The sequence below is a fragment of the Mustela nivalis genome (genome assembly GCF_964662115.1).
Source record: "Mustela nivalis genome assembly, chromosome: 7".
In the NCBI taxonomy this organism is placed as follows: domain Eukaryota; kingdom Metazoa; phylum Chordata; class Mammalia; order Carnivora; family Mustelidae; genus Mustela; species Mustela nivalis.
In genome coordinates this window covers 92994021-93011632 of record NC_139026.1, presented here as the reverse complement: position 1 = coordinate 93011632, position 17612 = coordinate 92994021, and the positions used below count along the sequence as shown (strand labels likewise).

At 36.8% G+C, this 17612-nt stretch overlaps 1 protein-coding gene and 1 pseudogene across 2 annotated transcripts in view; both read left to right on the top strand.

Moving 5' to 3' along the window:
• The window catches only part of LOC309869860 (olfactory receptor 6C1-like), a 38606-nt pseudogene that overhangs the window by 14845 nt on the left and 6149 nt on the right, over positions 1–17612 (top strand). The gene's annotated exons all lie outside the window — the stretch shown is intronic.
• LOC309869898 (olfactory receptor 6C3-like) lies at positions 13317–14249 on the top strand (the record flags this gene model as incomplete). The annotated part of the gene is made up of 1 exon (XM_082741665.1): positions 13317–14249. The coding sequence occupies one exon, from the start codon at positions 13317–13319 to the stop codon at positions 14247–14249; it is 933 nt and encodes a 310-aa protein (XP_082597791.1).

The following is a 17612-nucleotide window of genomic DNA, read 5'->3' as shown; positions in this document are numbered from 1 at the left end:
TGTATTTGGCTCTTTCTAACTCTCTATAGTTAAATATGTATATTCGTCCTGGGAAAAAATGGGAAGAACAAGACAAAAATATTGATGATAGAAAACACCATCGTTCAATGGCAAAGGAAGGCTATCAGAAATGCTTGTTCCCCTAGATGACAATGACGAGATTTGCCAATATTTTACTATTACAGGCAATCTATGTTGTGAACCTGTATGAAAAGCAGAGTTAAGCCTAGCATATAGAAGGCAATGAAAGTCTCTCAAGCCTTATTATTGACTCATTAGTTCAACTTTATTCAAATTAAATGAAGTATATTGGGGTTAGGATTTGCAACTGGATATATTAAAAAGTATAAAAACAGGACAGTATATTTTGTTTTATTGTAACAATTAATTCATTTTCAGTTAAGAACAGGAAGTTACGGGCGCCTGGGTGGCTCAGTGGGTTAAGCCACTGCCTTCGGCTCAGGTCATGATCTCAGGGTCCTAGGATCGAGTCCCGCATCGGGCTCTCTGCTCAGCAGGGAGCCTGCTTCCTCCTCTCTCTGCCTGCCTCTCTGCCTACTTGTAATCTCTCTCTGTCAAATAAATAAATAAAATCTAAAAAAAAAAAAAAAAGAACAGGAAGTTACTATGGCTATGTGTGTTGCCATTTGGAGATAGGCTATGGATATTGTATTCAAGAGGACAGACTTTAATTTCACGAAGCCTAGGATTATATTTGATACTTGCTAGCTATGTGAATTTGTGTAAGGTATACCATCTCTACGAACCTCGGTTCTTCAATGGGGATATAGAATAAGAGAATAAAACTTTCATAACTGTGTTTAAGGGCTAAGTGAGATAAATGATAAAAGTGCTAAATATCACAGAAATAAATTGTCTTTGAAAAATCACAGCTATCATGAGCATCCTTCCCAAAGTCTGAAATTAATGCCAACTAAAACAAAAATAAATAAAGCAGCTATTTAGGGGAGGAGTCAAGATGGCAGAAAAGTAGCAGGCTGAGACTATTTTAGCTAGCCGGAGATCAGCTAGCTAGCTTATCTAAAGATTACAAACACCTGCAAATTCATCAGCAGATCGAAGAGAAGAAGAACAGCAATTCTGGAAACAGAAAAACAACCACTTTCTGAAAGGTAGGACCGGAGGTGACGTGAATCTAAAGCGAGAGGAAGATAGACCCTGGGGGGAGGGGCCGGCTCCCGGCAAGCGGCAGAGCAACAACGCACAAAATCAGAACTTTTAAAAGTCTGTTCCGCTGAGGGATATCGCTCCACAGGTTAAACTGGGGTGAAGCCCATGCGGGGTCAGCGTGGCCTCAGGTCCCGCAGGGTCACAGAAGGATCGGGGGTGTCTGAGTGTCGCAGAGCTTGCGGGTATTGGAACGGGAAAGCCGGCTACAGAAACAGAGCCGACAGTAAGCTCACAGCTCGGTGTTACCTTGAACCGGGCGCAGGCTTGGTGAGCTCAGACTGGGCCGGAGGTCAGGAGGACGGGAGTAACTGGGCGCTGTTCTCTGAGGGTGCACTGAGGAGTGGGGCCCTGGGCTCTCGGCTCCTCCGGACTGGAGGCCAGGAGGCTGCCATTTATATTCCCAGCCTCTGGAACTCTACGGAAAGCGCTCAGGGAACAAAAGCTCCTGAAAGCAAATCCGAGCGGATTACTCACCCTGGCCCCTGGTAAGGGCGGTGCAATTCCGCCTGGGGCAAAGACACTTGAGAATCACTACAACAGGCCCCTCACCCAGAAGATCAACAAGAAATCCAGCCGAGAACAAGTTCACCTACCAAGGAGTGCAGTTTCAATACCAAAGAGAGCAGCAGAATTCCAGAGAATGAGAAAGCAAAGCACGGAACTCATGGCTTTTTCCTTGTGATTTTTTTTTACTCTTGCAGTTAATTTAATTTTATTATTTTTCATTTTTTGTTTTTTTTCTCGCCTTCTGGTAAAATTTTTTTTAACTTTTACCTTTTTCTTTTTTAACGTTTTTTAACTAGTTTATCTAATATATATATTTTTTCATTTTTACATTTTTCTTTATTTGTTTTCTTTTGTTTTTAATTCTTGACTTTTTTTTCTTTTTTCTTTTTTTTTTCGTTCTTCCTTTTTGAACCTCTTTTTATCCGCTTTCTCCCCCCTCATGATTTGGGATCTCTTCTAATTTGGTTAAAGCATATTTTCCTGGGGTTGTTGCCACCCTTTTAGTATTTTACTTGCTCCTTCATATACTCTTATCTGGACAAAATGACAAGACAGAAAAATTCAACACAAAAAAAAAAGAACAAGAGGCAGTACCGAAGGCTAGGGACCTAATCAATACAGACATTGGTAATATGTCAGATCTAGAGTTCAGAATGACAATTCTCAAAGTTCTAGCCGGGCTCAAAAAAGGCATGGAAGATATTAGAGAAACCCTCTCGAGAGATATAAAAGCCCTTTCTGGAGAAATAAAAAAACTATAATCGAACCAAGATGAAATAAAAAAACTATTAATGAGGTCCAATAAAAAATGGAGGCTCTCACTGCTAGGATAAATGAGGCAGAAGAAAGAATTAGTGATATAGAAGACCAAATGACAGAGAATAAAGAAGCTGAGCAAAAGAGGGACAAACAGCTACTGGACCACGTGGAGAGAATTCGAGAGATAAGTGACATCATAAGAGGAAACAACATTAGAATAATTGGGATTCCAGAAGAAGAAGAGAGAGAGGGGGGAGCAGAAGGTATACTGGAGAGAATTATTGGGGAGAATTTCCCAAATATGGCAAAGGGAACAAGCATCAAAATTCAGGAGGTTCAGAGAACGCCCCTCAAAATTAATAAGAATAGGCCCACACCCCGTCACCTAATAGTAAAATTTACAAGTCTCAGTGACAAAGGGAAAATCCTGAAAGCAGCCTGGGAAAAGAAGTCTGTAACTAACAATGGTAAAAATATTAGATTGGCAGCAGACTTATCCACAGAGACCTGGCAGGCCAGAAAGAGCTGGCATGATATTTTCAGAGCACTAAATGAGAAAAACATGCAGCCAAGAATACTATATCTAGCTAGGCTATCATTGAAAATAGAAGGAGAGATTAAAAGCTTCCAGGACAAACAGAAACTGAAAGAATTTGCAAATACCAAACCAGCTCTACAGGAAATATTGAAAGGGGTTCTCTAAGCAAAGAGAGAGCCTACAAGTGGTAGATCAGAAAGGAACAGAGACCATATACAGTAACAGTCACCTTACAGACAATACAATGGCACTAAATTCATATCTCCAAATAGTTACCCTGAATATTAATGGGATAAATACCCCTGTCAAAAGACACAGAGTATCAGAATGGATAAAAAAACAAAACCCATCTATATGTTGCCTACAAGAAACTCATTATAAGCCCGAAGACACCTCCAGATTTAAAGTGAAGGGGTGGAAAAGAATTTACCATGCTAATGGACATCAGAAGAAAGCAGGAGTGGCAATCCTTATATCAGATCAATTAGATTTTAAGCCAAAGACTATAATAAGAGATGAGGAAGGACACTATATCATACTCAAAGGGTCTGTCCAACAAGAAGATCTAACAATTTTAAATATCTATGCCCCCAACATGGGAGCAGTCAACTATATAAACCAATTAATAGCAAAATCAAAGAAACACATAAACAATAAGACAATAACAGTAGGGGACTTTAACACTCCCCTCACTGAAATGGACAGATCATCCAAGCAAAAGATCAGCAAGGAAAGAAAGGCCTTAAACAACACACTGGACCAGATGGACATCACAGATATATGCAGAACATTTCATCCCAAAGCAACAGAATACACATTCTTCTGTAGTGCACATGGAACATTCTCCAGAATAGATCACATCCTCGGTCCTAAATCAGGACTCAACCGGTATCAAAATATTGGGATCATTCCCTGCATATTTTCAGACTGCAATGCTCAAAAGCTATAACTCAACCACAAAAGGAAGGTTGGAAATAACCCAGATAAATTGGACACTAAACAGCATCCTTCTAAAGAATGAATAGGTCAACCGGGAAATTAAAGAAGAATTGAAAAAAATCATGGATACAAATGATAATGAAAATACAATGGTTCAAAATCTATGGGACACAACAAAAGCAGTCCTGAGAGGAAAATATATAGCAGTACAAGCCTTTCTCAAGAAACAAGAAAGGTCTCAGGTACACAACCTAACCCTACACCTAAAGGAGCTGGAGAAAGAACAAGAAGGAAACCCTAAGCCCAGCAGGAGAAGAGAAATCATAAAGATCAGAGCAGAAATCAATGAAATAGAAACCAAAAAAACAATAGAACAAATCAACGAAACGAGGAGCTGATTCATTGAAATAATTAATAAAATTGATAAATCCCTGGCCCGACTTATAAAAAAGAAAAGAGAAAGGACCCAAATAAATAAAATCATGAATGAAAGAGGAGAGATCACAACTAACACCAAAGAAATACAAACAATTATAAGAACATACTATGAGCAACTTTACACCAACAAATTTGACAATCTGGAAGAAATGGATGCATTCCTAGATACATATAAACAACCACAACTGAACCAGGAAGAAATAGAAAGCCTAAACAGACGCATAACCAGTAAGGAGATTGAAACAGTCATCAAAAATCTCCAAACAAACAAAAGCCCTGGGCCAGACGGCTTCCTGGGGGAATTCTACCAAACATTTAAGAAGAACTAATTCCTGTTCTCCTGAAACTGTTCCTAAAAATAGAAATGGAAGGAAAACTTCCAAACTCATTTTATGAGGCCAGCATCACCTTGATACCAAAACCAGACAAGGATCCCATCAAAAAAGAGAGCTATAGACCAATATCCTTGATGAACACAGATGCGAAAATAGTCAACAAAATACTAGCCAATAGGATTCAACAGTAGATTAAAAGGATTATTCACCACGACCAAGTGGGATTTATTCCAGGGATGCAAGGTTGGTTCAACATCTGCAAATCAGTCAGTGTGATACAACACATCAATAAAAGAAAGAACAAGAACCATATGATACTCTCAATAGATGCTGAAAAAGCATTTGACAAAGTACAGCATCCCTTCCTGATCAAAACTCTTCAAAGTGTAGGGATAGAGGGCGCATACCTCAATATCATCAAAGCCATCTATGAAAAACCCACCGCAAATATCATTCTCAATGGAGAAAAACTGAAAACTTTTCCGCCAAGGTCAGGAACACAGCAGGGATGTCCAATATCACCACTGCTATTAAAATAGTACTAGAGGTCCTAGCCTTAGCAATCAGACAACAAAAGGAAATTAAAGGCATCCAAATCAGCAAAGAAGAAGTCAAATTATCACTCTTCGCAGATGATATGTACTATATGCGGAAAACCCAAAAGACTCCACTCCAAAACTGCTAGAACTTATACAGGAATTCAGTAAAGTGTCAGGATATAAAATCAATGCACAGAAATCAGTTGCATTTCTCTACACCAACAGCAAGACAGAAGAAAGAGAAATTAAGGAGTCAATCCCATTTACAATTGCACCCCAAACCGTAAGATACCTAGGAATAAACCTAACCAAAGAGGCACAGAATCTATACTCAGAAAACTATAAAGTACTCATGAAAGAAATTGAGGAAGACACAAAGAAATGGAAAAATGTTCCATGCGCCTGGATTGGAAGAATAAATATTGTGAAAATGTCTATGCTACCTAAAGCAATCTACACATTTAATGCAATTCCTATCAAAGTACCATCCATCTTTTTCAAAGAAATGGAACAAATAATCCTAAAATTTATATGGAACCAGAATAGACCTCGAATAGCCAAAGGGATATTGAAAAAGAAAGCCAACGTTGGTGGCATCACAATTCCGGACCTCAAGCTCTATTCCAAAGCTCTCATCATCAAGACAGCATGGTACTGGCACAAAAACAGACACATAGATCAGTGGAGCAGAATAGAGGGCCCAGAAATAGACCCTCAACTCTATGGTCAACTAATCTTCGACAAAGCAGGAAAGAATGTCCAATGGAAAAAAGACAGCCTCTTCAATAAATGGTGCTGGGAAAATTGGACAGCCACATGCAGAAAAATGAAATTGGACCATTTCCTTACACCACACACAAAAATATACTCAAAATGGATGAAGGACCTCAATGTGCGAAAGGAATCCATCAAAATCCTTGAGGAGAACACAGGCAGCAACCTCTTCGATCTCAGCCGCAGCAACATCTTCCTAGGAACTTCGCCAAAGGCAAGGGAAGCAAGGGCAAAAATGAACTATTGGGATTTCATCAAGATCAAAAGCTTTTGCACAGCAAAGGAAACAGTTAACAAAATCAAAAGACAACTAACAGAATGGTAGAAGATATTTGCAAAGGACATATCAGATAAAGGACTAGTGTCCAGAATCTATAAAGAACTTAGCAAACTCAACACCCAAAGAACAAATAATCCAATCAAGAAATGGGCAGAGCACATAAACAGACATTTCTGCAAAGAAGACATCCAGATGGCCAAGAGACACATGAAAAAGTGCTCCATATCACTCGGCATCAGGGAAATACAAATCAAAACCACAATGAGATATCACCTCACACCAGTCAGAATGGCTAAAATCAACAAGTCAGGAAATGACAGATGCTGGCGAGGATGCAGAGAAAGGGGAACCCTCCTACACTGTTGGTGGGAATGCAGGCTGGTGCAGCCACTCTGGAAAACAGCATGGAGGTTCCTCAAAATGTTGAAAATAGAACTGCCCTATGACCCAGCAATTGCACTATTGGCTATTTACCCTAAAGATACAAACGTAGTGATCCAAAGGGGCACGTGCACCCGAATGTTTCTAGCAGCAATGTCCACAATAGCCAAACTATGGAAAGAACCTAGATGTCCATCAACAGATGAATGGATGAAGAAGATGTGGTATATATACACAATGGAATACTATGCAGCCATCAAAAGAAATGAATTCTTGCCATTTACGACAATATGGATGGAACTAGAGCTTATCATACTTAGCGAAATAAGTCAAGCAGAGAAAGACAACTATCATATGATCTCCCTGATATGAGGAAGTGGTGATGCAACGTGGGGGCTTAAGTGGGTAGGAGAAGAATCAATGAAACAAGATGGGATTGGGAGGGAGACAAACCATAAATGACTCTTAATCTCACAAAACAAACTGAGGGTTGCTGTGGGGAGGGGGTTTGGGAGAAGGGGGTGGGATTATGGACATTGGGGAGGGTATGTGCTTTGGTGAGTGCTGTGAAGTGTGTACACCTGGTGATTCACAGACCTGTACCCCTGTGGATAAAAATATATGTTTATAAAAAATAACAAATTAAAAATAAAAGTATGAAACCCAGAAATCAATACCAATCAATACTATAAAAATATAATTACTTGAAAAAATTTAACAATCTTCTAAACATCATTTAAATTGTAAAACAAATGTGAAGTTATATTTTGATTAGGAAATAATGAAAGTTAAAAATAGCACATATTAAAATCCATGTTACATGGGCATAAATATGTTCAAATAAAACTTAGAGTGTTAAATATGTTATTAACCCACTATTAATAGAATTAATGTTGTAAATATTTAAATTAAATGATAACCATAACTTTTTAAGTAGGTTCTTAAAAAAAAAAACTGAGGATAACTGCATGAAATATATAAATTAAGGAAGAACCTGAAAATACAAACTGTAAAATAAATAAAAAATAAATAAATAAATAAAAATAAAGTAGAGTTATTTTCTTACCTTGAACATCAGTGAAATTGCCATTGACTAGTTTATCAGTAGTATTAATTAATCATCATTCATATGTACTTAATTGTAAAAATTTCAAAAGGGTAAGATATCAACTTTTCTTAAAAGATTTTATTTATTTTAGAGACAGACAGTGGGTGTGCGCTGGTAGAACAGAGGGGACGGGGTGGGGGGCGATCTGAAGCAAATTCCATTATGGGCATGGAGACTGACTCAGGGTTCCATCTCACAATCTTGAGATCATGATCTGAGCCAAAACCAAGAGTGGGTCAGTCATTCAACCGACTGAGCCACTCAGGCACCCCATGATATTGATGTGTTAAGAACAAAACCTCTGAAGATGCTTCCTAGACTTCTTATTCAGCCAATATTCAGTATTATGCTTCAATTTCAATTCTATTTAATATTTTTTAAAAAATATTTATTTTTGTGAGAGAGAAAGAGAGAGAGAGTGGGGGCGGGCCAACGGGGGACATAGAGAGAATCCCAAGCAGACTCCTCCTTGAGCACTGAGCCTAAGGTAAGGCTGGATCTAATGACCCTGAGATCATGACCTTGACCAAAACAAATAGTCAGAGGCTCAACTGAGTGATGGTTGCTGTGGAGAGGGGGTTTGGGAGAAGGGGGTGGGATTATGGACATTGGGGAGGGTATGTGCTTTGGTGAGTGCTGTGAAGTGTTTAAACCTGGTGATTCACAGACCTGTACCCCTGGGGATAAAAATATATGTTTATAAAAAATAAAAAATTTAAAAAAAAAAGTATGACTGTGCCACCCAGACACCCCTCTAGTTTCACTTTTCAATGGCTCCATGAATCTGTCTCAGGAATCCTCAGAAAGCAAGTTAAAATTGTTTGAAAGGAGTGGAAAGAAATGTGTATAATGGCATAAGCCATTATACTGAACTGTAATAAGTATATTTAATATATATTTAGTTAGTGAGATAACCAAATGAGGTGGAATTATTCCAAGAGATCTTAAGTGCTATAACTGAACTGTACATCCAAGTGGGATTTAATCTAAGAGCAAAAACAATAGCTTAAAAAATTCTTAAGTTGTTTCTAGGTAGGAATAATATGGTGGATAGTAGTGCTGTCACTGTTATTGTAATGTTACTTTATGGGCAGCGTGAGGAAAAGAAGCAAATGAAGATTAATACAATATTAGAATCTTCTCTAATTCTATCCATAGCCAGGGTTCTAATTATGAGATAAAGAATATATAAAGGGGTGCCTGTGTTGTTCAATTAGTTATGCATTTGCCCTCAGTTCAGGTCATGATCCCAAAGTCCTGGGATTGAGCCCTGTGCCAAGGTCCCTGCTCAACAAGAGAGTCTGCTTCTCCTTCTCCCTCCACCTTTTCCTACTGCCACACTTATGCTCTCTCAAATAAATAACACTTTAATTAAAGATATATACATATATCTTTATCTTATTAATAAATATATATTAATATATTATATATATGCATGTATATGGTAGAAGGAGTTTCACAAAAATATTGTAGTCCTAAATTTGAATGATAGATTGAAATTGCACTCATAGGCATTTTACTTAAAAAAATATATATATACGTGTGTGTGTGATTCTTGGGTAACTCAGTGGGTTAAGCGGCCGCTTTTAGCTCAGGTCAGGATCCCAGGGTCCTGGAACTGAGCCCCACCTAGGGCTCCCTGCTCAGTGAGCAGTCTGCTTCTCCCTCTCCCTCTGTTCTTCCCCCCCATTCCCCTGCCAGCACCCACTCATGCTTTCTCTCTCACGTGTGCTCTTTCTGTCTCAAATAAATAAATGAAATATTGATTTAAAAATTCTGTGTGTTGGCCCTATCCACTGAAAATACCTAGAAAGGATGATCAAGCTCATAGTAATTTTCACAGCTAGTACCTAGTTTCTTACCTTGATTCACATTTCCTAACCAATGTAAGAAGGCCTCTTTGGAGAAAAGACTCAGTCCAGTTCTAATACAGAAAAGTGTAGCATGAGCCTGGAAACACTTGTTCTACAAGATGCAAAGGAAACAATCAAAGAGGAAAAGTGTACGGTCCAAAAGAGAAGGGTCTCCCCCGGACTAAAGCACTCCAAAGAGAGAGGGATGACAATTTCAATCTCCCTTGAAATACGTATGTCAATCACTAATGTGACCTACAACAAATACAAAATTTATAGAGCCGTGTATTCCTTTTTTTAAAATTTTTTATTTTTTATAAACATATATTTTTATCCCCAGGGGTACAGGTCTGTGAATCACCAGGTTTACCAAAGCACATACCCTCCCCAATGTACATAATCCCACCCCCTAGAGCCATGTATTCCTAAAGATACCAACAAAAAGATACTAGACAACCAACTCTGACTATGAAATAGAAATGAAGTAGGTATTCACCTGGGCTTTTTCCTGTAAACTGTAACAATGAATAAGCAAATGGTAAATAACAGATTAAGAACATCGCCATTTTGCATCACATCATGAATTAAAGGATCCAGCCATTGATCAACAGTAGCTGCTAAGAATAAAAAAAAAAAAACATGTGTCTCCTCTTGATAGTTACAAAAAAATTCCCAAACCTAAATTTTTGCAAAATAAGAGTCCCCAAACCTAAACCAGGATTAAGCCTCTAAACCTAAACAGCAATTACAGAAAATCCTGGGAATGAGAATGCAGTCAAATGAGCATTACTGCACCTGTGCCCCCCATGAATATGAGAGAGTTTCTTGTTGCCTATTAATTGGGCTTTTAGGATAAAAACATGACACCATTTCATTCTTGCAATAGAACTGATCTACAAGATTACCATATTATATACTTAAAGTTGCTGAGAGAGTAAATCTTAAATGTTCTCACCACAAAAAAAGAAAAGGTAAATATACAAGTGAAAGATGGGCTAACTAACCCTACCTTGGTAATCATTTCACAATGCACAAGTGTCTAAAATCAACACATTGTTCCCTTCAAACTTACACAATATTATATAGGTTAATTCTAGCTCAACAAAGCTGAAAAAAATATAAATGAAGTGGACAAGGGCATCACTCCCTATGATATAAAGCCACATTTGCCAGCATGCTCCTTTATTGACTGCTCCTTTAAGTACCTTAAGTAAACACAGTATTCACAGTCATAAATTTCAGTTATGCCTACATTTTCCTTCCATTTTTCTCCCCACTCTGTTCTAATTCCTCTCTTCCAGTAAGTAATTTCCGAAAAGTGTTGCATTCCAACTGTGATTTACTTCTGCATCGGTAACTATGTCATTATCTGATTATACAAACTGACAATTGTATTTTTTATGTTAAAGTACTTATGTCTTGTTATTATTTTTATATATACAGCACTTATTTAATATTAAATAGTTATTATTTAATGTGTATTATTAGTTTATATAATTATATAACAAATGTATGCCTTACTTTTAACTGATTGCATGTAGTATAATTTTTATTATCAAAATATTTGGGACATATAAAAAATGACATTTAAAAATCAATAATAATTCACTATCCAGAATTTCAAATAAGTAAAATATTAGTACTTGGTGATATTTCTCATTAGAATATTAAAGATAAGACAAATAAATATAAAGGCCAAGTTTAAAAATTAGATGGGCAAATTGACACTGTAATTAAATATTCGTATTTGTACTGAGGGTTAAATTAACATGTATATTGGAATTTTTAAAAAATGTAACCACAATAGGTGCCTTATAATAGTTATTATTTAACTTAGAATTATGAAATAACCTTGTTTCTCAATGCTTCAACACCAAGAAAGTCTAAGGATAAATAATAAAAAGGGCATATTTAGAAAGATTTATATTTCCAGATGATTAAAAATAAATTAGATTGAGTTTATTTTTATAAAAAAGGTTTCACAACATTTTTTATTATTCACAAAATATTAAGAAATTGTGATTAATGGATTAATTATTTTGTAGAAGTCAACATTTTAGGTCCCCTGTGGGATACAAAAATGAACACAACCATTCTCAAGGGAGATTCACTATAGAAAAGAATTAAAAGGCTACTGAGAAATGTAAGGATGGCTTCCAGGAATCCCTCGTGGTCTGTAAATATACAGTCTGACCTGGACTTGGTCTTGTTCCCACTAGATCAATGAACAACTTTCTTTTGAGGTCAAAACAAATTGACTTGGAAAATTTGAGCTATAAGTGCAAGTGGAGGAAAATCAATCTAGTTTAAGAATTCGCACTCATACACCAATGATGTTATATCCTTCTCAGTCCTCTCTTTAATTAGTGCTTTCCTAAGTTTTTAGATTAACATTATTGAAGAGGACTCTCATATTATTTCCACATTTTTTAAGGTTTTCTGACATTTTGTATTTATTTCCTGAACTGTTTCCTTCGAGCCATCAAAGGAAATCTAATCAAATCGAATCAAATTTGATCAGAGTGAACTTTGCTGAAGTCTGGCAGAGAAGCAATGATTTGCATTCTGTTCTTCACAGCACAAATTTAACTCTTAAAATATAAAGGAGATAACTGTCATAAATTTAATAATCAAAATCTATAGCACAGGATATCCAGCACAACTGGGAATTGCCTGTATGTTAGTACAAATAGAAGACATTTTCCTGTATGTTTCTGAAATATCCTTATGGATCACTGTTCTCATGTAAAAGATAAGTGTGAGACAGAATTATAAGAGAACCAGATTTTTTTTTTTTCATAAAACTAATAGCTCAGGAAGAAGGATGTTCAAATGAAATAGGCACTGGGCAACAATCTGGGTGACAGAACTGCTAATATCTGAGGCAAGTAGTTACTTTTCAAATTTGTGCTTCAGTGTAAAATTTTTTTAAAAAAGGTGCAGCTCCATTAAGCTCAAAAATAAAAATATTTTTGTATGTATATTTCTAGCAAGTCACAGAAGATATGAAAATTAATGAAAAACTAGTGAAACATTAATTTTGATGGAATTACAAGAAAAAACAATAAATGAGTAAGTGAATATATTCTTTATTTGTTAAATAATATAATAGGGCTATTACCTCTCTCACACAGTAAGTATATATAATATGCTACTATATATGTATACAGCATTCTCACACTATTTTGAAAATTATACCCCAAATTATTAATATATAAAATAAAATTAATGATTAAATTAAATAATTAATAGTGATAAATTACTTGTAAGAAAATCATTAATTGATTTCTTATGTCAGAAGATGTATAAAGGTTGTTACTTAAGCCTTCTTTCACTACCTTGTGATGGAATTAAGAACATTTCTGTTTTTAGGTGGTGGTATAACTTATAAATACATAAGAAAGATTATTGCATGAAGATTAACAAACTTCTGCTACATTTCAAATAAGAAAAGTAATAAAGCAAAACTCACAAATATGCATTATAACCAAATGCAAACAAGAGGATCAAAATAAGATCAACATGAAGTATAGAATATATTTTATAATTGTATCAGTGATGGTGATATTGATCATCATGAATTACACCTTTCATATCCTCCCTTTAATGCTTTTGCCATCTAGATATCTTTAAAGAAACAGGAGACAGAGAGAAGGAGGGAGAGCAAGAGAGGAATGAACTACACAGTGATCACAGAGTTTGTCCTGCTAGGCCTTTCTGATGATCCTGACCTTCAGATTGTGATTTTTCTCTTCTTATTTATCACATACTTATTAAGTGTCACTGGAAACCTGACTATCATCACTCTAGCCTTGGTGGACCCTCATCTGCAGACACCAATGTATTTCTTCCTCCGAAACTTCTCTTTCTTAGAAATCTCATTTACAACTCTGTGTATTCCTAGATTTCTGGGAGCAATTATCACCAGGGATAAAACTATTTCCTATAACAACTGTATAGCCCAACTCTTTTTCCTTATTTTCATGGGGGTGACAGAATTTTACATTCTAACTGCCATGTCTTATGACCGCTATGTTGCCATCTGCAAGCCTCTTCATTACACCACCATCATGAGCAGGAAAGTCTGCACAGTGCTTGTGCTCTGTGCGTGGCTGGGCGGGTTCCTGACCATTTTCCCACCCCTCATGCTTCTGCTCCAGCTGGATTACTGCGCTTCCAATGTCATCGATCACTTTGTCTGTGACTATTTTCCCCTTCTACAACTATCCTGTTCGGATACGTGGCTCCTAGAAGTGATTGGTTTTTACTTTGCTTTGGTTGCTCTGCTATTCACGTTGGCACTGGTGATTTTATCTTATATGTATATTATCAGAACGATTTTGAGATTCCCATCTGCCAGTCAGAGAAAAAAGGCTTTCTCCACATGCTCCTCTCATATGATTGTCATTTCCATTTCTTATGGAAGCTGTATATTTATGTATGCTAATCCCTCTGCAAAAGAAAAGGCATCATTGACAAAAGGAGTAGCTATTCTCAACACCTCTGTTGCCCCTATGCTAAACCCCTTCATTTACACTCTGAGAAACCAGCAAGTAAAACAAGCCTTCAGAGATGTGATCTATAAAGTAAATATTTTCTTCAAGTAAATTAAATATTTCTCCTGGGGCAGGGGTGGGAGGGAAGGAGAGTCTAAAGAGTAACTAGGTAAAATCCTGAAATTCCTAATATCTATATCAATATGTTTCTTCTTATAGTCTATGGTGTGTGCTGTCAAATGTGTAAGTCTGATGATTCACAGACCTATATATCTGGGGCAAATAATACATTATGTGCTAATTTTAAAAATCTATACTCCCAAAGTATTGTATATTAAATTCTGTTCTTAGAAGTAATAAGTACTTGTGATTTGCACTTTAAATGTAGAGCTTTGTATTTTGTGAAATATAGTGCATATTACAGGGTAAATATTGATCATGATATTATGTATTATTTATAGAATTTCCATGTTCTCTACCATTTTTTTAAGTATTTATAGTTGGGGCACCTGGGTGGCCCAGTCAGTTAAGCATCTGCCTTCCATTCAGGTCATGATCCCAGGTCCTGAGATGGAGTCCCACATCAGGCCCCCTGCTCAGCAGAGAGCCTGCTTCTCCCTCTCCCTCTGACCACCGCTCTGCCTACTCGGGCCTTCTCTTGCTCTCACTTGTTCTGTCAGATAAATAAATAAAATCTTAAAAAACTATTTATACCTGTTAAAGATTTGAAGCAAATGCAATAAAACTAAAACACATGCCATTTTCCTAATTCCTTGAGTATCTTATGACAGTTATTTTGAATAATTTGTCAGATGTGCTTATATTTCTCTAGACTCTGCTAATGAAAATTTTGTTATTTGATTAGAGAAATTTTCTCTGTTTCTTCATGTTTCTTGTACCTTTGTGTTGATACATTTGAGAAAACAACGGCCTCTCACAGTCTTATAAACCTGGATTTGTACAGAGTAAGACCATCACCCTTCAGTCTAGTTTCAGTCCACAAAATTCTGGGGGCCTCTCAGACCTTTTCCAAGGATGTGCCTTCTCACACTTTTACAGGGATCTTCGAAGCAGATCAAATTCGAAGATTTTGCCCGTTTCCTTATTTTCTTATTTCATGGAGTTTGATCTCTTGCTCACTCTGTTTCTGTGTTACCTCAGGTCCTTGAAGCAACATCTTGCCATCTAGATCCTTCTTATTCTCAGCAGCCTATAATACCTAGAGTATGCCAAGTGACCTAAGTTAACAAACAATTTTTTTTTTTAATTTTACCTTAGACTCTTCTTTCTGCAGTGCTCTTTCTTACATTATGTAAATCTCTGACATAGTGAACTATATTATTTTCCTTCTTTCTAAAGCATTTTTCTTAACAATTCCGTCCAGCCTGAATATTGACAACACAAACATTTAATTTCTTTTCTCCAAGGAATTCTTTATTTCTTCAGGAATTGTTTTTGTTGTTGGTGGTGGTGGTTGTGGTTGTTTTTTGTATGGGTTTTTGGATTGTAATTTTCTCTGCTTGTCTTTCCCTTCTGTTCTTACATTTCATCTAATTTATCCACTAGATCCTTGCAATATTAATCACATTTATTTCAAATTTCCAGTCTTAATATTCTAACACCTCACCCATGTCTCGTTCTGAATCATTCTCTGACTCTCCAAAATTTTTTTTTTACCTTTTTTATGTTTGTACTCTTCTTGACACCCAGACACAATGCACTGGGAAACAACAACAACAACAACAAAAACAAAAAAACAAAAACAAATACAGAACAGATAGACGTTTAGAAATGCGATGTTCTCAAAAAAAAAAAAAATTCTTGCCATTTGCAATGATATGGATTGAACTAGAGGGTATTATGCTTGGTGAAGTAAGCCAGTAAGAGAAAGACAATTATCATATGATCTCTCTGAGGAATTTAAAATCTGGGCAGGAGGTTGTGGGAGAAAGGGAGGGAAAAATGAAACAATATGGGGCCAGGGAGGGAGACAAATTATAAGAGACTCTTAATCTCAGGTAAGAAACTGAGGATTGTAGGGGGTGTCGGAGGAGAGATGGGGGGCTGGGTGATGGACATTGGGAAAGGTATGGGCTATGGTGAGTGCTGTGAATTGTGTTAAGACTGGTGACTCACAGACATGCACCACTGGGGCAAATAATGTTAATTATATGCTATCATTATTTGTTATTATTATATGTTAATTTAAAAAATCACAATAAAAGAAAAAAAGGAAAAGAAATGTTATGGTTAGGCATGGGAGAAGGGGACGGATTCTATAGTCCTATGGTTAGAGCTCAGTGTTTTAGTGAGCCTCCAGCCTCTGGATTATAAACTTCGTGAGTGTTTCTCGGATTTTTCTCCCCTCTTAAATAGAACTGGAAGGTTAGAGTGGGCTGAAGTTGTGTATTTTCTTTTTCCCAATGGAAGTCTAGAGGATACTGGAGTTGGGTATTTCCTTGTCTGGGGTGAGTTAAGCTCTATCATGTCCCAGCAGGTTAGACTCTGGTCAGCTAGATTTCTGTGAGGGCTGGCTCTTTGTGAGGGCTGGCTTTCTTAAGAGCACAGCACTCTCATGTATTTAAAAACGGTCCCTTTTCCTCTTCCCATGAAGAAGCATGAGGTGATATTTCTGACATTATACTTGAGGTTTTCCTACTCTAGCACTGGACCTTATGGCAGTTCCTGCTCATGAGCCTCTGTTCCCTTAAACCTTCACTTCTTATATTTATCTGTCTGATTTTCAATCTTGAGGGCAATGATTTGCCTGCTCTAAGGATCCAAAATAGTTGATTTGTCAGGCTGTTCCTCTTTTTACTTATTGTTATACCCAGGTGGTGATTTGTGACTTCTTACATGCAGAACTGCAAACTGAAGGTGTCATATGTCTTAGACCACATTATTTTTCTGTTTAATCTCACATTTCTATACATTCCTTGCATGACTATTGATCTCTCTCAAGCTACTTCTTCTTATAGAAACAGAGAGCTCCACATATTATGTTTTATTTAATTCGCTAAAAATTTACATTGTTAAACTTTTTTAGAAATGAAGAAAGAGGGGTGTCTGGGTGGCTCAATGGGTTAAAGCCTCTGCCTTTCGCTCAGGTCGTGATTCCAGGGTCCTGGGATCAAGCCCTGCATCAGACTCTCTGCTCAGCAGGGAGCCTGATTCCCCACCCCCCTCTGCCTGCCTCTCTGCCTACTTGGGATCTCTGTCTGTCAAATAAATAAATAAAGTCTTTAAAAAAAAGAAATAATTCAGGAAATTCAGGAAATGTTCCCCCCCCAAAAAAAAGAAATGGAGAAAGAAAGGCCTTTAATGTGAATAAATAACAAAGCTTGAATTTGAATCTATCTCTCTTGGATCTAAAACTCCTTTAAAAAAAAAATCCTTGTGATACACTGCCTTCCATTGATATTCTTATATATCATAGGCACTTACATAAAAAACTAAAAATATTTTTTAGAAGTT